The sequence below is a fragment of the Mytilus trossulus genome, chromosome 1 (assembly GCF_036588685.1).
Source record: "Mytilus trossulus isolate FHL-02 chromosome 1, PNRI_Mtr1.1.1.hap1, whole genome shotgun sequence".
Taxonomy (NCBI): domain Eukaryota; kingdom Metazoa; phylum Mollusca; class Bivalvia; order Mytilida; family Mytilidae; genus Mytilus; species Mytilus trossulus.
In genome coordinates, this window is record NC_086373.1 from 79,007,904 (window position 1) to 79,032,209 (window position 24,306).

At 30.8% G+C, this 24,306-nt stretch overlaps 1 protein-coding gene across 1 annotated transcript; it reads right to left on the reverse strand.

Annotated features, from left to right (window-relative positions):
* Positions 1-898: 898 nt before the first annotated feature.
* LOC134686386 (uncharacterized) lies at positions 899-24,014 on the reverse strand. The gene is made up of 6 exons (XM_063546058.1): positions 23,574-24,014; positions 10,242-10,395; positions 8,277-8,425; positions 6,370-6,499; positions 5,089-5,227; positions 899-1,206 (listed from the first exon to the last, which is right to left on the reverse strand). Exons 1-6 carry the CDS (start codon positions 23,638-23,640, stop codon positions 1,078-1,080), a joined length of 768 nt encoding a protein of 255 aa, XP_063402128.1. The 5' UTR covers positions 23,641-24,014; the 3' UTR covers positions 899-1,077.
* Between the last annotated feature and the right edge of the window lie 292 nt (positions 24,015-24,306).

Here is a 24,306-nt window from a genome sequence, read left to right on the forward strand (position 1 = left end):
TGAATGCTTTCGAGTAAGTACGTTTATATGATTATAGACAGTCACATAAGTGCTTTCATGTATAGGTATAAAAAAAAATGATACAATTATGTACTTTTGTTGGTTTCATTTTATATTTTTTATGATTTATTTAGATGTCATAAATAATAGAATTAAAAAAGAACTTTTTGCGCTCAGCATGTGTTTGTATGACTGCGAATTTGATAAATTCGGTACTCGTGTATTTCCTTATCTAGTGCCGTGAAATGACCAAATGACACAGAAACTTAAAACAACTATAGGTCATCGTACTGCCTTCAACAATTAGCAAAGCCCATACCGCATAGAAAGTGAGCTATAAAAGGCCTCGAAATAACAAATGTAAAACAATTCATACAAGAAAAATAACGGCATCATTTATGTACCAAAAAAATGAACGAAAAATAAATATGCAACACATTAAAAAACGACAACCACTGAATTACAGAATCCAGACTTTGGACAGGCACATACAGCCCAACAACAAAAAGACACTAAGTACTGATCTGAGAGTACCCATAGTTACTGACAGCTAGTTCAAGATAACTTACAACTAATAAACAAATCATGCATCTAATGTTTTCATTGTGAATTTCTTTCTTCTATGTTTTTTTTTTAAACGGTTCAAGCTTGTTTCTATGTTTTCTCTGAAACGGTTCAAGCTTCTTGCTATGTTTCTTTAAAACGGTCCAAGCATGTTTAGATGAAATTGATAAAGCCATATGTGTTGACGCTTGTCACTTAGGAAGGTTGTGTGTCAAAATGATTTCTTTTTTAATTGAGGTCTTTTTATTCCTTTATAAAGACTCATTGCATAACATGCTCTCAATGAAGATATTTTGACAGGAATTAGTAACAAATTATGTGTTTTGAGAAATATTTTATCACAAATAAAACAAGTTTGCTTTGATTAACATGTACATATAGATATAATAATAATGATAACAAATGTAACAAAATAACGAAAAAATGAAATATTGCAAAAATAAGCTAAAGAACAGCAACTCCAACTCTACAATAGCAGATGAAATATTATCAAACATGATTATCCCACATAGGTCATAATCGTATGGAATGTTTTAAAATCAAAAATATTAAACATAGTAAAAGTGTTCTGTGTATAGAATTCTTCCATAAACAACTTCCTGAGTTTGAATTATTTCCGTTGTGATCTGGAGACGAAGCTTGCTGAAAAAAAAAATGAAAAAAAAAAATTAATAAGAGAAAACAGTAAAAGAACATGTAAAAGTTGAAATGTTTTTCATGATACGATAACAAACTTTCCAATCCACAAGCAAAGTAGTTTTGTCAGAGAATAACACAAAAAGGTATATATTTGTTTAGTAAATTTATATTATGGCGTACTGTTGAAAAATGCATGATGGTAGTTGATACTAATCATGATCTTAAACTTAACTTGTGAATTAACTTCCTAATATATATACATAAAGAAGCTGCTACATTCTCGTATCAATGAAAACAGTCTCTGACAATATTTTGCTTTTGTAATGGCAGATGGTGTCATTGTATACATTTTAAATTCTTGCTTTTATATCTACTGTTCTTGTTAAATGTCTTTTTTAAAGTAAAACACGTGAAGAAAATAGGAAATTAATGTAATTAAAATGTTCGTTTTCCTTACATGTGAAAAAATGAAAAGACGATCAAAATGTATACACGGAAAAATGAAAACCATTTAAATTTCAAATTTAACTGAAATGGAGTTGTAATCTAAATAAAGAAATCACAGTTAGTTATATAATGTGACTAGAAAATTAAGATGTGACACTATCGCATGACAAACTTGAAATAAGCTTTTTAGGTATAAAACATTAAATACATTGATAAAAATCTTTATCGCTCGTTCCACATCTGAATTTTGTACTTAATGCTAAGGATTAGAAAAGCTACAGTTGGCTTCACATAAATTATGTCCCTTTATATGCACACATAGCCATCAAACTTCAGAATAAGGATAAGAAAGATACAAAACACTGGCCACGGGGGTGCAATAAAATGTTTGCATATTTATTTAAAGCAAACTAATCTCCCTTTTTATCAATATAATAAAAATAACAATACGAATTTCATAATAATGAATAATAAGTGTCAGTTTCAGTATTTGAGAATTATATACACTTTTCCAATTTGAATTAGACATTTTCATACCGAATCATTTTTCTTCAACACGAAATAATTATTTCCCCGCCGAGTTTTTCCATAATAAGATTATAAAAAATTCCTTTGCTAAATAATAAGCGTTTTGTGTGGTCTGTCAATTTTTATTTTATGTAATGCCTGAAAGCACATCATAGTTATTTAAAAACTGATATACTGCAAAATGCTTTGACATCTAATCTTGAACTTCATTAATCTGATACATATTTCTCAAGTAATACTATATCGTTTGAGAAAGAAATATTGAAGTGTTTTGACATCATTCTAGTACTTGCAACGAAGTTAAGGGAATGTTTTATGTGATATCATTTTGAAGACATCTGCCTCCAACAACTTTAATAAATCTATCTTTCTTTCCTTATTGTAAAATCAATTATTCATTTTGTTTGAAGTATTGCCTAAGTTCTAGTGTGTCTGTCAAACTATTTATTCTTTCAACTGGCAACAACAGAAACCAAAAGTTTCAGTATATAAGTGTCTGCTAATCTATCACAAGTATTTTTTTATTTTTTTAAAAATCTCTTGGAATTAACAATTACGATTTTTAGTTCTTTGGTTTACCATTTACAAAATAAATATATATTTGAAATAGAAAATTACGAAGTTTTACAAATGCACCAAATAACACCCTTCAGATGTCTTTCAGATTTCAATATTTAATTTTTTGTTATTTTGTCCGTTTTATATTCGCAGAATACCTCGCAATGAATTCAAAATCGAAATAACAGGTCTTATAACTATGTTTGAGATCTTGTCATAGCCTTCCCAATAAGACATCTTGCTTTAACATATTCTATCGAAGGTAACATCTATTTGGGCAAGGTTTTGGTTCATATATAATTCATTAAAAAAGGACTACACGAATTTCGACATGTTTATGAAATCAAAATGACATGACAGCTAAAATTTCTGGACTAAAGTGTCCTAAATAAATCATCCTATTCAATAAAATGCATAAAATTTACATAAAAAATTGTGGATTTCCCCCCCAATTTCATGGGCACTTATACTTTTTTATCAATCGAAGTGTGCAAGAGGGTAGAATAAGACTATTGAAAACGTTTGGACATAAACTACTTAAGTTTCCGATTTTTTAAAACTATTCCCGAATACTTCCTACATAGCTTATATTTTACTTGTACATTAGCTAAACATACTTATATGTCAACAATACAAAATGTTATACCTTATTTTTGTAAAAATGATAAGTAATTTACGCGTTACAATTCTTCTGTCGCGCCACAATGTAGACATTTATCTTAATATGTCTGTTTATTAATGGAGTAAATCTCACTCTGTCGTTTATGATCCACGTTTTGTTTTAACTAAGACCTAATTTTATTCAGTAGAACATACAGTCTAAAAGCATTTTACTTCTTAGGTCCATATTTCACAAATAAAAACAATTTCATAATATACTGTATAGTTACTAAAAACTTTGTAAACTTAAGTATTGCCATTGCAGGACATAAAGTAAAAGATATTGTGTATCACTAACGGTAACCACGCATTGTTCATTATTCTAGTTTTTGTTGTTGGATTTCTGTGCAATCCACATTAACCAGACATCTCCTTTCATTCGTTTTTGAATTTTAAAAATATAAAAAAATCCAGGGATTGGGTACCGCTTTTATTCGTACTTGAATATTATTTAAAAAAAAATCCACAATCCAGGAAGGGGTACGGGATTTGAGGAAACATTTAAGGTTACTGGCGTTCGTTCAAGGAACATTACTACAAATTGCGGGACATTTTGACATTTTGATGATTAACATCATATTTTTATATTTAAGCCTGCTTTAAATCCAGTCCTGCAATCTGATCATTTTGCAGTGTTGAACATTTGCTTCCCCTTTAATCTACATATACCAAGTAATATCAAAAGAAACTTCACCGTCTTGATAAATATCGTGACGTTTTCACTTTCCTTTACCCGGCATTGTGGTTAGTATACTACTTAATTAAAGTGGTCAACTAGAGAAACACAGACAAGAAGCTGTATTTCAAACAGAGATAAATGACTTTGAATATGATTTAATTATAGAAAATTACATAATTATATCTCAGACGTTTCAGAACTGCTCTAACAAGAAATGGCATGTAATCTTCGTATCTACATCTATTCTATACATATCACGACATCTAGTCTCCTCTTTAAGCTTAGTAGTCAGTCTGATCCGTTCTGGGAGTATAACTTCCATCATTCAATAAGCAATCTTATAAATCCAATGCATTCATTTTGTCTATAAATAAGTCTTATGTTTGCCTCTTTTCGCACATTAAATAAAACCAAATCAGTAATATCTTTACCAAAATGAAATGCTGCAACCATTCTTAATACAACGTGAATAATAATCCTATATTTTGAGTATTGGTGCTAATCATTCTGGGAAATCAATGATTTATTGTTCCATCAGTTGTCAAATTGTGTATTTGGTTAACTCAAGCTCTGAATTTTGGGATGATTAGATTTGAAAGAAATTTAAAATCAGGAAACACATGGATATTTCATAATTTAAAGCAATGTATAGAAAGTTATAATAAATATGACGTAACTTATTACCTTTAAAAATTGAAAATCAGTGAAAATCGTTGTGGGATTTATTATTTTTTTGGGGAAAAGAGGGGGACTTTAAACTAATGACGAAACAAGTATATCCATTACATGATACTAACAGTTTGTTTTACACATTAAAACCTAAGCAACCGAGCTTCATTTTTTCAGAGTAATTTACAACCGAGTATAACCGATACTAAACCGTACTAGAACTATCAATCATTATCGACTTCGATTGTTACAGCTTAAAATACTCTACCGACTAACACGCAATCACTATCAATAAAATATCCACCAAGTTCAAAAATGTCTAATTCGGAAAATTCAATACCTACCGATAAAGGCACTAAATTGTCACATTCTGTACTCCTTTTGATGCTTGCCCTGATTAAAACATCAACCAAACTTTTAGCTTCTTTTCCACATTTCAATTGTGTGTTGTTACTTATACATGTATTCAAACTCTTTAGTTCGCTACAAAATAAAACATTGATATTATTATTTCTCATTCAAATAATACAAAAACATATGAAGACCTTTTTATACATATGGAAGCAACATCCATAACCCCTATAAATGGCATCGTTTAAATTGTGATGTCTAGGGAAAGAAGTCTTTACCAAGAAAAAACAGGAAGACCTTAGTCTACACAGTTGTTTTTGAGGTGTATACTCTGATAGGATGTAATTGCTTCTGGTGTTTAAAAACATTCGCATAATTCAAACCTTAAATAAACTTGCATTGGTGATTACATTTTACCAGGAAGCAGAAAAAATATTCCTTGTTTTTATTATTGTTGAGACACGTTTTATAATTTAAAAACTATAGATTTATATAATAATCCCTTTTTTATCTTTAGACACTATGTTCCCTGAATTTCCTATAAAACAGTACACATTTCAAATAAACCATTTTTATTACTAAAAGAACCTCCAGTAATTCAAAATCACACTCCCATACACCGACACTTTTGTAGGTTTCTACGGGTACACATTAACATGCCATGCTGTTTTTATAGATATTTTGCAGTATTTACTCTGCTTGTATCAATATATGTATGGAACAAGATGATTTTGTAATTAAAATGAGCTGATTAAGATAAACTTTATAATTAGTTTATCTCTGGACTACCTTATGTAATTTAAATTGAATGTTTATTTCAGAAGGAGTGGTTTTAATTCATGCATAAATTCAACATAGAAATCAGCATGATCACGAAGATTACTTTAAATTGCACATTAAATAGCAAGATTCAGTAGAAAAACTAAATTTGTGAATATCAACACACATACTGTATTATGCTAGAAACCTGGCTGGAAAAGTAGTTTCTTAAAGTTTGTTTCATTTCGAAACGAAGCTATAGACGTTCTTTCTTGTTTCCAAATCCCTATATATGTCTAGTCTGTTTTATATTTATCAATTATCATAAATGCAAGTTCTTTTGAAAGATAAATATTGTTTAAAAAAAAGATATACGAAAACCAAGGTTTCAATTTCTGATTGATATCACGTCTTTGGTTTCCGTTTTTATGGGTAAGACTTTATTACTTCTATCATGTTATTGAATAATTGTCTTTACTTTCAATTATTAGTTCTATATAATTCAATGTTCTTACCTGCAAAACTGGTTTAATGGCTTATTGGTAACCTGATTTATGGAAGAGACACTCATACCCATAGATGTCTCAAAGCATCGTTCTGAGTAATCTTGATTTGTTGTAAAACAGCTTTGGCTTCTTGCATATACTGAAAATAATATAGATTTCGAATTAATAGCTAAGTAAATTCTATTTTTTAGTACCAATTTTATAACTTCTTAACAGCTTTTAAACTGAATCACCCGTTTTCGATCTCTGTGTATGATATTAAGAAGAAACATCCTACAAGAAAATTTCAGAAGCTAATAAATTGTTTAACCGATATTGTATAAGTGGAATTTGTTCGTTGCTATCGGATAATAGTGTAAGAATCGCATTAAAACCATAATGTCGTCTCAGACTGTCGTCTTGATGTTATCGATTAAATATCTTTTGTTTTAGGTTCATATTTTATTCCTCTTCCCCTATTACTAAGCTATTGTCAAATTTCCCAGGTTAAACACTAGCAAAGCGTTTATGAATAAGACGGGAGTGATATTTTTAAGCTGCAAAAATGAAAGCAGCTGTATCAATTTTAAAGCCATTAATCGTTACTTAAGAATTTAAAAAAAACCCAAAAAACATTTTAACCAAGAAACATTCATGTCAAGACAAATTCTGATGCTATTTCTGGAAAGGGTAGAGTCTGTTTAATCTTGATAAACTGATACAACAAAGTGCATGTTGTTATTTCCATTCCTTTTTACTTTCTGTCAAGTACTTCCTGTTTCAGCCATTGATCCTTAAGATGTTATATAAACAACACGGTTTCTGTCCTCTCAGATTCGTATAAACTTTCCTGTACTTTCTGTAGAAATTTAAACATTACAAGATTTGCGTTTTTGCATAGAATACCTGGTCAGGATTAACATTTGATTAATGGAAAAAGTACTTTTCTCCTCATTGTAAAACCAACCAAATATACATTAGATTTCGGTTAATAGTTTGCTTTAAGTCACCACTCTTGTCTTCTGTTCCAAAATAATGGTTATGTAATGTTTTCTCATTTGATACAACGTTTTATGATTGAGTATATTTTTATAATAAAAGATTGATGTCATGATACCATTATAATTATTCCACATCTATCTTTAAAAAATGGGACGTGTCATTTTTTTTAAAATTTGTCCAAGGGACTAGTCCGTAAGAGAAGGTCTTTATTTTTATTTGCATCAACAAAAAGTGGTTACACATCTAAATGTCCATCTAGATCTTTAGAATTGGGGGGGGGGGGGGGGGGGGCATATAAGTTTATATAATATCATAGTTAATTCATTTAGTCAAAATGATGTCTTTTAAATACAATGCACATTCCCTCATAAGATACATTAAATTCTTCAGGCAGTAACATTCTTACTGTTGAAATTGAAAGAGGTCGTATGCCAGTTTGGCTGTATTTCAGGCAATAGCCACATCTCTCTGATTTGGTACCCATTCAAAAAATTTAAACAGCAGGCTCTTATTCTTATGTTTAATAAAAAAGTGATTAATTTCAAGACTCAATGAGCATGAAACTATCTAACACAACCGTGTTATAAAGTTGTAGAAAAAAGTATGTTTTGTATAAATATATCCCCCTCTCGGCCACTTGTAAGGTTATATCCCCCTCTCGGCCACTTGTAAGGTTATATCCCCCTCTCGGCCACTTGTAAGGTTATATCCCCCTCTCGGCCACTTGTAAGGTTATATCCCCCTCTCGGCCACTTGTAAGGTTATATCCCCCTCTCGGCCACTTGTAAGGTTATATCCCCCTCTCGGCCACTTGTAAGGTATGTATTGATATATTATTTGTATCTAATATACAAAAAATAGTCCACACTTGACATTCATCTACCAATAAATCACTCATGACACAAATTGTATGGCGCTGTAAAATCAGTCCTTACCATCAAACATGTTATCATCTTTACAAAGTATGGAAGGTTCTGTTTGTGTGTTTTCTAAACTGACTAAGGCAACACGTATCTCTTTATGTTTTTCTGCTGGACACTGGTCATGAAGTTTACGTACGCATTTAACAGCTGCTTGATATGAACTGAAATTTAAATTTAAAACTAATACTCAATTTTAAAATTAATTGTATGATATACTCAAATGATCCCATCACAAGTAATGCATGAGAAACTCAAATTAATATTTTTTTCCGATTTCGAACTACTTCAATAATTCAGAAAGCACATATCTTGTGTAACTTGAATTAGATATATCATCACAGGAAACTTAACAAAAAAAAAATAGATTGCAGCAATTACATGAGATTTAAACTACATTGATTTATAGCTTATATCAACCAAAATTACTTTAAATAGCATTTCTCATATTCTAACGAGAATTGTCCCTATTCTTTAAAGAAGAAAAATATGAAACCTAATACTTTAATATTCTAACGTAATAAGCTTGTTTGACATAAAATAAAATGAATCAAATGTAATTTGTCAAAGTAATTTATTTTTGTAATTTGTACAGGAAACTTGGATGATTTCATGTGTTTTTATGAAGAAGATCATAATTCCACTTTAACAAAAGTTTTCAGTGTTTATGTCAATTGCTTTACATCAAAAGTAGTTTATATATTTTCCGCCCAAAATTTTTAACAGAAGCAGATTAAAGCCAATTACATTTATATGAATAAGAAAATAATTTTTGTGTCGCCAACAGGGGTGTAATTACAGCATTTAATACTCTTTATACACCACAGTCAGATATAAACTATAATCCCCCGTAGATTTTTGAAAGAACGCATTTAAAACATAACTGGCAAGCCTTCAATTTTTTTAAAAAACTTTATTAAATCTTCCAAAAAATTAAGATTGCCGTTCTGGTTACAACGAAAAGCCTGCTTATACATCTATTCAGTTTGGAACTGGCTGTATCGTTACTGTTATCCATGCTTTTTGATAACGTTTTGGAAGCATTAATGTGATTTTGTGTAATAACCAAAAAAGTGATATTGAATTCGCAAATTACATGAAAAATAAATATTCTTTTTTTTTAATTCGTTGATAGTTATTCCATAGTTCCAGAGGGACAATAAATGTATTTTCAGTGATGCTCGAAGCAAAAAATATAAGAATATCCAAAAACTAATAGAAATGTTGAAATGTTTTAAACTAGAAATCACACCTTAACAAAATTGAAACTGTGTCTAGAATCCCCATACATTATAAGAATTCGTTAAATAAAATGCTTATTTATTGATTAATTTCTCAATTGAAATTTTTCATATTATCCAGATTCAATACATTTTATTAAAGTCTAACCACTAGTATAACATGTCGGAGCCTCAATAGCCGACCCCGCACAATATGGGTTTTTCTCATTAATGAAGGCTGTACAACAAATGGAAGTTTTTAACGACCTTCACTGACTAAACAGCCCTTGCACAATCGGCTCTTTCATGCTTCTTTTGGGGCATTTAATTAAGGATGTACGGTTGTCTATAATTGCTTATATCTACTTCATTTGAACTTTGGTGGATAGTTGTTTCATAGACAATCATACCACATCTTCTTATTTTTATATTTATTAATATAAAATTAACATTTCATTTTAGGAGGAGTATTTGCTAAAAAACTTTTTCTTCAATGAAAGTTTTCACAAACCCCATGAGGCGGATTTAGAGGGGGATGGGACCCGATCACCTTTTTTGGGAAACATTTGAGTGATTATATAGAGAATAACTGAAGCATGACCGGAGTGGGTCCCCTCTTGGACTGTCAGTGGCCCCCTCCGCTTATGAATATTTCTGGATCCGCCACGAACCCCCTCCTATACATGGTATGTCTGTTCAATGCATTACGACCTACACGAAACATTCATTCCGAGAAATTAACAAAAAACAGTTCACTTACCTACATAACAACCTTAAATCTTCCATGTGAACACCCAAGAAAAATGTCTTGTCTGTCTGTTGAATATGAGCTAGGTTTGTATTGTAGTTCCTAAAACAATCTGTCGTATAGGTCTGTACGTCTGGTGGACATTGTGCAATACAAAATCTACACACTGTAAGTTAAAAACATTTAATTAGTATGTTTATAAAAAGAAGGCTATCATATCATCAAAGAAAACAGAAAAATATTGTAAGATACATGGTATGCAAATTGGTGTGTTTGAGCTTTTGATTTTACCATTTGACTACGGAATTTCAGTTTTAAATTTTCCTCAGAGTTCTGCACATGTATTTTTGTTATTTGACTTTATACACACTTCTCCTTTTTTTATTTGGTAAGACATGGTTATTTACCCAGTGATTTCATACAGAAAGTACAGGGCCCGAAATAATTGTCATTGAACATGCAGAGTATTAACTTACAACAAATTCTGGAAGATACCTAGTATAAACTTAACAAAAAATAATATTCTGGAACATACAGAGTAATTATAAACTTACAAAATACACATTCTGGAGAAGTCTATATATCAAGTTTTAACCAGTCTTTTATATAATTCTCTAGACGATTTTGATTTTTACAGTGTATATAACACTGTTGGAATACAACCCTCCAAACAATAACAATGAGCTTTTGTTTTATTGTATATAAAGGTGTTAAATTGAAACACATATTTTTGTTCTGTAAATTTATCCACCTTAACTTCTGTTTGCTTTTGTTGTAAATATCTCGGTATTTTATCGTCCTTCTCAAATCTCATTTACAATATTATTTATGATGGTGCAGAAAAAAAGAACAGTTCAACCATATAATTATATTTAGTTTAACACTGAAATTGATCTAGTGTTGAGGTGGGACGACGAGTTTTGTAATTTAGGGGTGCTTTGATTGCTATTTTCACGCAATTTGTTCGTCAATTTTGTTATATGTCTTTCAAAATACTTACAATTTTTCAATTAAGACATTTTAAGAGCAGCGAAATGGGTTTTACTTGTTACCGAATCATACTTTTATTGATTAAACCAAAATGTTTACAGTTGTTCGTAAATACCAAAGCTTTCTTATTACTTGTGCGTATACGTTGGTTAGATATTTTTTAAACAAATGATCGATATTCTTTCTACACAAACAAAGTACACATTTGCTATAAGAGAGCGAGTGTTCAGCCGACTAACTTGAAATTTGACTTACTGCTGTGAAATGTATACATCATACGAAAACTGCAACCCCCGTTCCCTATATGTCAAGAAAATGACCAAAATGTTGTATAAGAGTCAGAGTTTAAAAGACTTCTGATAACATTTTTTTGTAGAAATATATGTCAAACATAAAGGTTACCCGACAGCCTTGTGTATGGTTCAGGTTTGTGAGCAAGACTGAGCTATATCTGTTTACCATTACAGTAACCAGATCCGCTCTCATTTACCGTAAACATAAGCATTAATCAATATCTGAACCCCAAAAAGGTCTATTAATATCATTGCGCATCATTGCATTAACTGGAATCTGCTTGTATTACGCTTCAGTCAAACAAAGTGTAGTCGTCAGCCGAGAACAAGCTTAATCATTACAAGTACTACAACAACTTTTTGCCTTGAAGTGCAATAGAAATGCACTACTTTGGAGTCCTCATTTTCTTGATACAAGTACAAAGATAAATGCATGAGAAATTTAAAGCGCCACTCATCTGCCTTTTTGTTGAAACCAAGAAACCAACACATAGATTTATACAAAATAGTTCCAATAAAGTTCACAAATAAATGCATGAATATTTAATCCGCTTTCATTTTCATGTATTATGTTAGCATTTTTTTTTATAAACTTTTATGCAACGAATTGTAACAAATAACACTGGTCAATGTCCTTCATGTATATTACTGTCTACCTTACGTAAAATAGTATACAAGACGACAAGATTTGTAAGAATAATTAATTTAATTTTCTTTGTATTCATACTTTCTAATAAGTATGACATTTTTAATGAGACAGGGAGATGTAACATACAAGAAATAATTACCAAGTACGTGCGCATCACTTGTAACTTTGTAGCAAGGTTCTTGTCTAATTAAAACATGATTTTCAATGTCATGTCATATTTCATAAATCTTGCATTTAATGTATATACATTCCACATCTTTGTACATTTTAATTAATACGATATTTTCTCATAATGGCACTTCAAACGAACAATTTTTGAAGGATATTTTTGTTTGTAGGATAAAAGTTTTTCTCGTCTTTGTGCTTCGACAATCATGTGAAGACAGCTGCACCTCATGATCATAAACCATACAACTTAATTTGATCTATTAAATTGACTTATCAGCCAACTTAGTAACTAACTGTAACTTAACAATATTTGAATGAGTAGTGGTAAAATTGCAACTCCACTTTATTGATATCTATGAACAAAATCCCTCCAAAAAGTCATTTTAGAGGGAAACTCTTCATTAATTTTTCGTTAAATTGCAGGCACAATTACAAGTATAAACATACCAAATCTTCTTTTCTATATACACAGATAAATCAAGAAAATATACATTAAATCAAACATGAGACCTCCCAAGCCCATATATGCGGCCTAAGTGGCGACAGTAAGGAATTAACAAGAACACCTTAGTATAATAAGTGTTCGTTTAGTAATGTAAAATCAACATATTAACTCAAAATTGGTAATTTATGATCAATTTTAACGAGACAGCAACCCCACGCGCTTTTACCATGTCAGCATCTATATTGAGAGTAAACACCAACGACGCTTCAACAGAAGTTCAAGGACAACACCCACCATGGATGGATACAGTCTTTTTTAAATGTGGGTTCCAATTCAGGAGAAAGGGGTGTTCCAAAATACATATCCCCATTCATATGCATTGATAATAAAATACATGTATACAATGAATTAAAACATAAGATCCGGTTGTCGATGGTGCTATTTTTTTTTTAGGGTAAGCTAATGAAAGTAAATCATTAAAGCACACACTTTATTTGTGTGTTCATATTTCTGTATCATTTAATTTGATATGAGTTTCATAACACTTTTTTACTTGTCTACGCTCTTTATTTCCCAATGCCGTTATAAAACCATGCGTATAAAACGGTGTTCCATTAACATTTCTTGCAAAATATGTCTGTTGGGGCTTTAAATGCATTTTACATAATTAAATGCACAACTTCGCTGGGGGATCTGTGATAACGTAAACGTAATTACGTTTGATAAAACATAAATAAAAAAGCCAGCCTGCAGAAAACCGGGAGATGTAAATGAGTTTTATTAGATTTGTTTTAAATCAGTCATTAACGGCTATATAAATATTAATAGGTAAACACATAAATAAGAAGTATTGATGCGCATGTTTTGTGAATTCACACTGTTATAGTCGAGGAAGTTTTCAAAGTGTTTTGGTTTGTTTATTTCCAAAGTGTCATGAAATTGCAGGGTTTGGGAGACTTGCAGACACCGTTCTGTTTTTTTAATCTGTTTATATTGTTATGAATATTTCATAATCCAGTTTCAATTATTAATCATCATGCAATTTCAGGAAACTTATCCCTATTCAAGTAAGAAAAATGTAAAAGTATAGCTGTTTTAATCGAGTTCATTTTCTGATATTGCTTTTTTGTCATTTCCAACAGGCATGCGTTAAAGGTCATTTTGATATCTACGAGCGGATCTTTTTCACCACTATCTGTTTAATTATATTTAAAACCAATTAAAGATATTGGTAAGTATAAAAGTTAACGTTATCAGTGCTCAGACAACTCAACATTTGTTTCTCCATGTTTACAGGGCCTTGATATCCATAACTCTCTGTTGTCAGGATGCCTATACACCTGCTTAGACAACAGTAACCGTATATCACATAATCTGTCGGAGAAAGAATGATCTGTATTTGCAATAACGGCTTCCTTTGAGGGCTGAAGAATTTAGCAATCACTATTTTTACAAAGATGCTTGCCATTAAATGCAAACTGCATGAAATGACTTTTCACAATTTTGGGTAGTTTATGAACTCATAAAAGATAGAATGAACAAGATAATTTTTTAGGCAAGAATTTATGTCACATAATGAAAATATCGGACTGCTAAGTCACTTCTGATTCACTATGATGTCAAACAAACTATCAGGAAAATAACCCGAATCTGGTCGAATTCTTTACTGTGTATTGTAAGACAAAAAATCAGAGGCAAGACTCTGAACAAATAATTGGGTAAAAAATGCATATTTACAACTTTTTGCTTTGCCAAAAGAGTGTTATCAAATTCAGAATAGGACCGATTTTATGATAAATTGATTGTTTTTTCAGGATTGAAAGAAATTTTCCAACAGAGATTAGTCGTACAACTACGTCACAATAATTATTATAATCAAATAGCACGTGTCGTCACAAGTTCTGCTTCTGATACAGAGTAGGGTTTGTCTATATTTATGAGATCGATAATGTCTGTAAACCTGATTGCTGTCACTGAACTTTGCTGTTTCGCCCATGTTTCTAGTTCTGTTTTTTGTAGGATGGGGATGGGGGGGGGGGGGGGGGGGGGGGGTGCGCCTTAAATGATATCAGAAGGCTTTTAAACTCTGACAGATCTTTATAGATCAAATGGCTCACATACACCGGTTTCACAATTGAAATTTTAAAGTTGTGAAAGTTGAACAATTATCTTTTTAATATGTTGTACTCTTCAGTCTCCCGTATGCTCCTTGAGAGTAATATTGAAACGAATCATTGGTTTAATAAAAAGAAAACGACGCACACGCACAGAACGAGACAACTTGTATATATTGAAACACATGTTTTAAATACATTTGCTTTAATTCATAAATCTTTATGATTCTGTTACAAGTAAAACCCATCTGGAAGCTCTTAATATGTCCTAATTGAAAAATTGTCTTCTGAAACACATAATTTTTATAACAATATTGACATATAAAACGCGTAGAAAATTGCGATCAAAGCAATTATATACTATAGTACTCGCCGTTCCACTTCAACACTAGATCATTGTGAGCCAAATACAATTAATAATATAATTGAACTGTCCCCCTTTTCAGCACCCGACATAAATAATACTTAATAGGTATTTGAGATGCACGTTAAAATCAAAATTTAAACAATAGTCAAAGTATGAAACTTTGTTTTACTCAAGTATTTCAATTGAAATCAAATGGACCATTTTAGCGTTCTTCATAACATTGTGTGGGGCCTCGGTGGCCGAGTGGTTTAAGTAGTTACTACTGTAATAACAAGCCAGTCAACACTGACGTTGGGAGTTAGAACCCCGCTTGTGCGGGTGCACTTGAATTCAATCTTAATTAACTAGGATTGTCAGTTTTCCTTTCGAATGTCGGTGGGTTTCTCCGGGCACTCCGGCTTCCTCCATCAGTAAAAACTGACCGCCACGAAATAGCCACAATGCAGTGTTTAAAAGTGGCATAAAAACCGTGACCAAAAATCAAATCAAATCATAAAATTGTGTCCTGAATCCGAGTCTAAAATTATGTTTCCTCTATAGATTTTAATATTGTTAGAATTTAAAATGACAATATCTACAAAAACCAAGAATTAACGAGGAATGAAAACAGGTAATTAAAAATTCTAATCACTGCTTTTGTTGCCAGAAATTCGTATCTCAAAATGATTAACATTCGTATTGTATGATTTTAGAAGGGACATCAATTTTTTTATATCAAAACAACTGCTGCAGATATTTGTATGGACTTGACAATGAGTTTTTCCCCCAAATAGGTTGGAACTGGTTTAAGTCAGTTTGATACAATGGGAACTTTACACGAGGAAACTAAAAAAACGTTAAGATCGGAGAAATCATCTTACGAAGATATGAAAACACATTCGTTTTGATGTTTTTTTGGGGGGGGGAAATGTATATTCACAAAAAAACAAAAAACCGGATTCAAGATCTTGTACTAATAATATAGAAACACTTCTGAGTCGCCCGATAAAAATGTAATTGGTTAAATGACTTCCGGTGTCTCCTTCCACAAATTAACCGAACTATAAAATATGGAAACTCTGAAAGTTCATTAAAAGCTTTTTTTTGTTCCACTTTTCAATTTAGTTTTGTAATTTTTGTTGAAAATATAAAAACGTTTTTAACATTCTTATGTCGTGGAATACCTTTTATATCTTCAAGATTACTGCATTTAGAGCCTAACAATGGAATAAACGGTTTCTTTAACCTCGGTTAAAGTTTGAAATATGGCAAGATTTCATCTGTCTTGGGTAAATATTTGTTTAATACAAAATCAAACTAATTTACCGTGTGCCAACTGACATTGAGTAGTTTTAAAAGAGAGATAGATTACTTGACAAAAATAACAATTTGATCTGTTTTCATACACCGCGGGACGTTAAATGTCTAACAACCCAAACGCATTTTACTTTTTCTGGGTGATACGTGCATTTAAAAAACGAAATATTTAAAGCACTAAGTCCTAAATAAACTTTATGATTAAGTTTTCAAAATAACTCTTACTTTATGAGACAAATGAAAGAGAGCGTGCCCTGGTCTAATCCCTAGCTACTTTCTAGGTATGTCAGCATGATGAATTCGTGTGACAATCTTGATAAATGTACAGATCTGTACATGAAAATGAGATGAGGTAATAAAAAAATATCTTTTAAATGTCATGTGAACCATTTCTCATTCTTCTGGGAACAAAGTCACAAAAAAAATTGCAGATCTTAAATTTTGCTGTTAATATAATTATGTTTATAGTTTTTATCATTTCTAAGAAAATATAAAATAATAATGTATTTGTAACATCATGGTCAAACATTGAAAATTTCCCCATATATTTTTTTAACTTTTCTAACCTGAGGTATTTATAACAAGGACTTTTGTATTTTAAAGATGCCAACATTTTGTCTGCAAAAAAATGAAGATGTTCGTGACAATACTAAAGTTAAAGTCCCCTGTAATGTATGTGGGCAAATAGAAAACTCGACTTTTATTGAGATGTGTTGCCGTGCGAGTATGATCTGACATTTGTCTCAAAAATTAATTACACCAGGTACAAACAAGATAAACTGGACCATTAATGCCACTCTTAACTCTCTGACAAACGAGGATGCGTCAAAAATGAGATTTTATAACATCGGAAATATAATTTCAACCCATGGATTGGAAGTTTTAATAAAAAAAAAATAACGCTTAATTGCTTTGTATGGGAAGTATATAAAAAATGAACAAACTAATAGCCAATCTTCTATTTCTAATAACGTATAAATTTTATACTATTATATATAGATATATATGTAATGGCAGCGTGTCATGTCGGACATGTAGTTAGTTAGTTAAAATGATCGATATCATCTATACATGTAGTAATATATGTTTGCCAAATTTATATGACAAGAATTATAAAGAAATAAAAGACTTTCATATCGGTAACCAAATACTCTACATTGGTATGAATCTTGATTGATTGACACCAGGTCTTATGGTGAATTTATTCTCTTTTGTTTTAACATTTATTAATAAATAGTATCACAATCAATCATAGACCGAAGTATCTTGTTTATGTCAAGTTGGTAAAATCTTGGCATATAACAGGATAAACCCTTCTTCATAATATGCAAATCAACATAATCAAAGTTCAGTTTCCAGGGCATTTCCCCCCGAGTCAATGTCAAAATCGAATGTTTATAACGTTCAATGATTTATCACAATATGATCTGTAAAATGAATATTGCGTTAAATTTTAAAATGACCACAAAATTTCTGAACAGCTTGTAGGTTACTTTTATTATGACATTCAATTGCTGTTAAAATTGAAAGAAAGTTTGATAATAGACCTATAGACTGTTCATTAAAAAAATATATACGACAGAGAAAAAAAATGATTTTGAAAACAAAATATCAATAAGGCAACAGAGTGTGAATTAAATCAGTTAATAGAAAAATATAGTGGTGGCAGGGGTCTATTAGAAAACAGGAAATAAAGTTATAACGCTTGCAATTTTCAAGTAAATGAAAAAAAAAAGCTAAACAATGACAGTAAAGTCGATTGAATTAATCAATTAGGTCATTTATAAATGTTGCAATGGCGTATATTATCTTTGACCTCGGATAAATTATAATCACCACCAAGTTAATTGTAAACTGAGGACAGAAGCATTTCCCTTCAATCTCTTCCAACTTTTAATGTAATAATAAAATTATTCCAACAGTTTGTTTCGTGTTGTAAGTAGTTGATTTGGTCATTTGAAAAAAACAATAACGACATTTAACTTGTGGATCTCAAATTCAACACGTAAATAACTGAAACATTCAGCCTTACGACAACTGATGATTTGAGCCGTTACGGTAGATGACCCGTTGCAAAAAAATAAATAAATATAGAAAAGATATATAATACCAGAGACATATATGTATTGTATGTCGCTGATAATATATATTATTTTTATTTTTAATTAATTCGCTTCCTAAATTTTATTTGGTCATTACTTGGTTAGCAAACAAAAATCAGATTAGTGCTTTTTGAAAAGTTGCGTAATTTTTAATCCATATTTTATAATATTGCAACGTTGACACTGTATTACATTTTTAAGATCAGACATGTTACGTACATGTTTTTAGTTTGTTCCTACGAATTGTCATTATACCCGTAACCCACCGACAAAAATGGGGTTCAAGTGATAATTGTCAGTTCTGCATATTATGATAGAAAATTGCATATATGTTTATTTCCTATATTTCACGACCACAGTAAAACATAAAATGTAGTCGCAAAATAGAATATTTACTTTTGATATATATGTACACACCCGTCGTATATCAGAAGTACACAATAAAGTTTTAATCTGTTTACGACCAAAACCTACTTGAAACCTCTTGATTTTCTGTTGATTACTGATATTGATTGCTTAATCACCACTTAACAATTTTATAAGCTGATCATAATAAAAATCTCCTTTCCACTTTATCCCCAGTATTTAAACTAAATCAAGCATTTGAAATATCGATAAGAAAGTTTAAGTTAAAGGTTACCGTCCATAAAAGTCATGAAATGTACATATAAATTTTACAAACTACAAGATTTAGAAATATGGCAACATTGTTAAACTTATAGAAAAAAGAACTCTAATCAGAACTGATATAAATTTTGATTTAGATACTAATATCCTCAGAAAACCCAATGCACGGTCGTATTTGTTAAGCTTATCACTGAAAATATTAACTTTTAATTGGACTATCTGCATCTATTACAATAAATCTATTGTGCAATCGGTATCTTTTGAATAAGTATTCGCATGTCTGGTTTTGCCATTCAGTTAAAGTTTGCATGTGTAAATACAAATTTAGAAAATAACATGGCAAACGAAAATATACAAAGAGCAGTTAGTAAATTTAGAAAATAACATGGCAAACGAAAATATACAAAGAGCATTTAGTCTATAGTATAAATAGTGAGTATTAGCCATTCCTGCTCCACAAATGACAACCCTCTTGTTCTTTTAGAGAGTCAATTGTTACATCATGTTTTTACATTTGCTTTTCGACTAGATATACATTGTGAAACGCTTAGGACAACACACTTCTTTAGGGCCCTCATTGCATTTCTTTTAGTGTTTTCTTCGGACAGTAATCTTTATGAATATTTATTATTTGGCTGAAATGGCTTGGCTGTAATACGTAACGATATGATACAGACTTGGTTTGACAAAGTACATGCTACGCTTATCCTAATGATTAGTTCCCTTCTGCGTCTAAAGGGTAACAATTTATATACTTTTTCTGATATTTTCAAAAAGGTAAACGACAGCCTTGGCTTATTCTTCATTCATAAAAAAGATAATTAAGGCACCACTGGAAGTTAACCGAAAGTATTGCATAAGCATGGCATGTGTCTATCAGACTATTTAGCCAGTCACTGCTTCAATTAAACCGTTTATCTACCATTATTTAGATAATTTAGACAGAGTCGGGATGCTGCACAATTTTATTTGACAGATATCGTATACACTGAACTCTAATGTGCCAGAGGCTTGATTTTACATCGAAAATGTTATATAAATCGGGGTTTCATGGGAATAATTGGCAGTTAAAGCTTTTGATAAAATTATTTTGTAAAGATTGCAGACATATAAATGAATAACGTTGTTTTAGTGTAGAACACCTCATCTTTAATGTACTGAAGTTTTATTGCAGTGATTATTAGAATAAGAACTTCACCAATGGCAATACAAAGGGTACTATAATATGAGCCAACGAGAATATATGTTCAAATTCAAAATATGAACAAATGTAGACGGCGGGTGTAGGTCATCGAGACAAGACGACGATAAAAGGGGGAGGGTATGAATTCAAACTGATTTAAACAAAAATTCAATTAGTTTTCCAAAGTGCTCTAGGTTTAAGGGATATATTTTCGTATATGTCCTTCTTCGAATGCCCTACAACGGTGGTGTTTTTCTTTACATGTGTTGCAATGATCACATCTTTCTATGCATGCGTTTAGCTTATTTGCTAGTATATTTTATGTTATATTCCAAGTACATGTTTTTTTAAGCCTGATATGCAGTTGGTTATATATTTCTACCCAGTTTTCGCCCTAGTCATTAATGAAGGTCAACTATTTTTAAAATTGAAATGTCCCAAAACGAAAACAGTGAACGTTATCTAAGCGAAGTTTGTGTTTTTATGGGCATCTTCAAATAAGCCTAACATAAACAGTGGTATGTAGCGGTACTCTATTTCGTAATCCCTAAAGTGATTTATGTATACTAAACGGAAAGGCGGGGACAAAGTTTGTTTACAGATCAAGACTTAATGAGAATTAAGTGTAAGGCTATACAAACACATTATAATGATACATCAAACGATCACTATGGAATCCTTATCAAAAGTAAACTTCGAACAGGTAAATGAACAGGTGAGAAATAGAAAATGATGAAAAAGTCCAATATTTACTGAAAAGAGATAGAAAGTCATACAAACATCATTTTATCCAGATGTTAATTTACAGATTCTTTCAGTCATTGTAACAATTCTGAAACACGAAGGAAAACGAGACAACTTGGTGGCAGAAGTCAAAGTACATTGATGTACGATTTCAGACTCGCTCTGGTCATTTCAGAAGTGGAAAGATGCATATAGTTTGACTGATAATAATCATTAGATGACATCTACATTTTAATCCTCAGCTAGCTAATGTCATTTTGGTTTACTAATAAACATATTGAATAAGCATTTAATATTTGTCACTGAACGGTTAAGCAACCAGATGTCACTGAATCATTATTTATGATTGTGATTGAAGTATAAAAGCGAAAAAGAACACCAGTGTATATATATAAACTGAATTGTTTCAGTTTGAATTATATACGGCCTTGCGAAGCACTTGAAATTGAGGAAAAGAATCAAAATGATTCATTTAAGCAAGACAGTATAAATATGTTGTCACCTTTGGTATCTTGCATATCATTCTTTTTACATACCGAACTTTTTAATATCGGGAAATCGGTTCTTTTCTATAAATTCTAACGTCTTATCACTGCCGTAAATATTTGTTGTAAATAAAAGATTAGAACGTTCCGTTTCATTAGAATAAAGATTTTTCATCTTGTCAGAATTTGAAACAAAAATAATTACAAATACATTTTTGTAGTTTCATTATTAATGAGCCTGCTAAAAGTCTAAAACTGATAAACGTGAATTGAATATGTATAAACGAGCCATGTTTTATTACATGACAAACGACTATATAGCCTGGAGATATACCACAAGTTTTATCTTCATGTATCATCGGTTATTATATATGCTGTTTGGAATATACTTGTTCTTCCATTAGTTTTGTAATGCGTTATAGAACAAAACATATAATTCGAAAACGTAAAAACAGATTTTTCTTTTTATTTTGAAAAGATATTTCAGTGACAGTTTTGATATTGCTGCTATAATAAAAATTACCTTCATTCAACCAAGGATTTGTATAGTAAAAAAAATTAGATATAATGTAATACAAAAAGTTTTTTTGTTGAGCTAAAATTAATTTTAAAGACATTGCTGTGAAACTTTAATAGGTTTCCGAAATTGTAATTATTGTTTTATTTTTGTAACTTAAAGTAGAAAAAAATCCCCTTTTTTTTTCAACCGAAATTTCGATGATACACATTTCTTCCATCAGTGTCCATGTAGTCCCAAGTTCATCATTATTGATGTTGCAATATATTAGACTTCGACGAGACATGGTCATCAATATATTATTGAATCACTCGGTGCAAATTTAAGTATGATTAGCTTACAATAAAGGCAGACATATCAACAAGTTTTCAAAACCTTTTCCAATATATTCAACAGCTCTTCGACATTTGCTTGTCAAATAACAAATGATATCATCTGCTTTGCATATTGCTCGGTGAGCTGGAAGGCATTCACAGATATTTGACAGGAATATCTGGTTAGATTGTTCCATTCATAATCATTTAAACATCCTTAATTTGTATATTGACATGTCCAACGGGTGATTTACTGGACAGTGAAACTTACATATCAATTTTATACGGGGTCATTTGGTTGTAAGGTTAACAGTTCAAAAGATTGATTTTATTATAGCTTTAAGTTATACTCTGTCGCTTTCTGTCAGATGTGCGAAATTGTGGAACAAGAATACCAATTATTCAAAATATAATTTGAAATAAAATGAGATAGATAATTTGAATTCATCCAAAGTTCAAATTATTTCATAATTTTTAAGAGAAAACTACTGGAAATTAAGACAAACATTAAGAAGAATATCATTTATGAAAATCTAAGATTTGTAAAGCCTCAATTTTTATCATGTTTGTTGACGTTATAAAAGATGCTTAGATAAAATACTGACTATAGCAATGATTAAAATCAGATCACACATGATCACGAAAACAGTTCTATAACATTTTGGATCAGTGTATTTTTTTTTTATTAAAGTTTGTTTTAAAACTTCAGACAGTATTTTTTTTTTACATTTCCTGTTCAAGCGTATACAGTATTATATCGTACAAAGAAAATTTATAATGTGTTTGTTGAATTATTTATTTTTGTTTGATGAACTACGATAGCCTAAGTCTTACTTTATTCAAATATTTAAGTGCACATTTGTCATAACTTATTATCTACACCGTATAAACAATACAAGCCGTATATGATGCACTTCACCTGGAAAATTATAAAAGTGTGCTAACTGCGTAAATATTTTAGGGAATCGAAAATCTGAAGTAGCATACATGCAAGTGTCATCATATCTAATTTTAATCATATTTAACTCAATTATATTAAAAAATACTCACGCCAAAATAACCATGCTAAGTTCCACACATCCAAGAATTTACACTGTAAGTTTCTTAAAATACGCATCTTTATTTCGTTATTTTCACGTATTATCTCTAGAATTCATATCCTCGTTTGTGAATGGAACATGTGCAATTGTAAAAGTTGTAAGTAGTTAGTAAATTATGTTTAAATTCCAAGTCATAGTTTATAACATAACTGTTTATATCACCGCCCATTCATCTAACAACAAACAACACACGAACCAATCAAACTTAGTGATATTAATTCTCCGTCAGAGTTGATAAGCGCAATTGACCCGAGCAGTACATACTATAACCTGTAAGCTATGTCATAATACTATGCAACCAGAGCTGTCTAACACCACTTTCAATACAATTGTAAAATCAACAGAATTTCATCTCCTATTAAATAAAGACAAAATCTACTACAAAAAGTCGATTATATGATTTTATTCAGGTAACAACTTTCGTACTTGGATTTTTAATATCTTCCTCACGGCAGTACAATAAAATGATATTAGTTTTACCGTGTGATATTTTTATTTGGATAATAAATGAGGACTGTCTCGAGCAATCTGTATAAACTGTCCTTGTGTATTGTCGTACGTCACGGGGGTATATCCATATTATTTCTGACTGATTTAACTCTGATACGTCTGTCTTTAGTCTGTCGCTTTAAATAGCGTCAGTGCAGTGCTATAGAGAGACTTAGTAGATCCCTATCAGCTGT

Bases quoted from the DNA above. Each gene is read 5' to 3' on its own strand.
- LOC134686386 (XM_063546058.1), bottom strand. From the start codon at position 23,640: ATGCGTATTTTAAGAAACTTACAGTGTAAATTCTTGGATGTGTGGAAC. The intron at 8,426-10,241 runs GTAAGTGAACTG...TTTAAATTTCAG, and splicing joins GATTTAAGGTTGTTATGTAG to TTCATATCAAGCAGCTGTTA. The intron at 5,228-6,369 runs GTAAGAACATTG...TTTATTTTGTAG, and splicing joins CCATTAAACCAGTTTTGCAG to CGAACTAAAGAGTTTGAATA.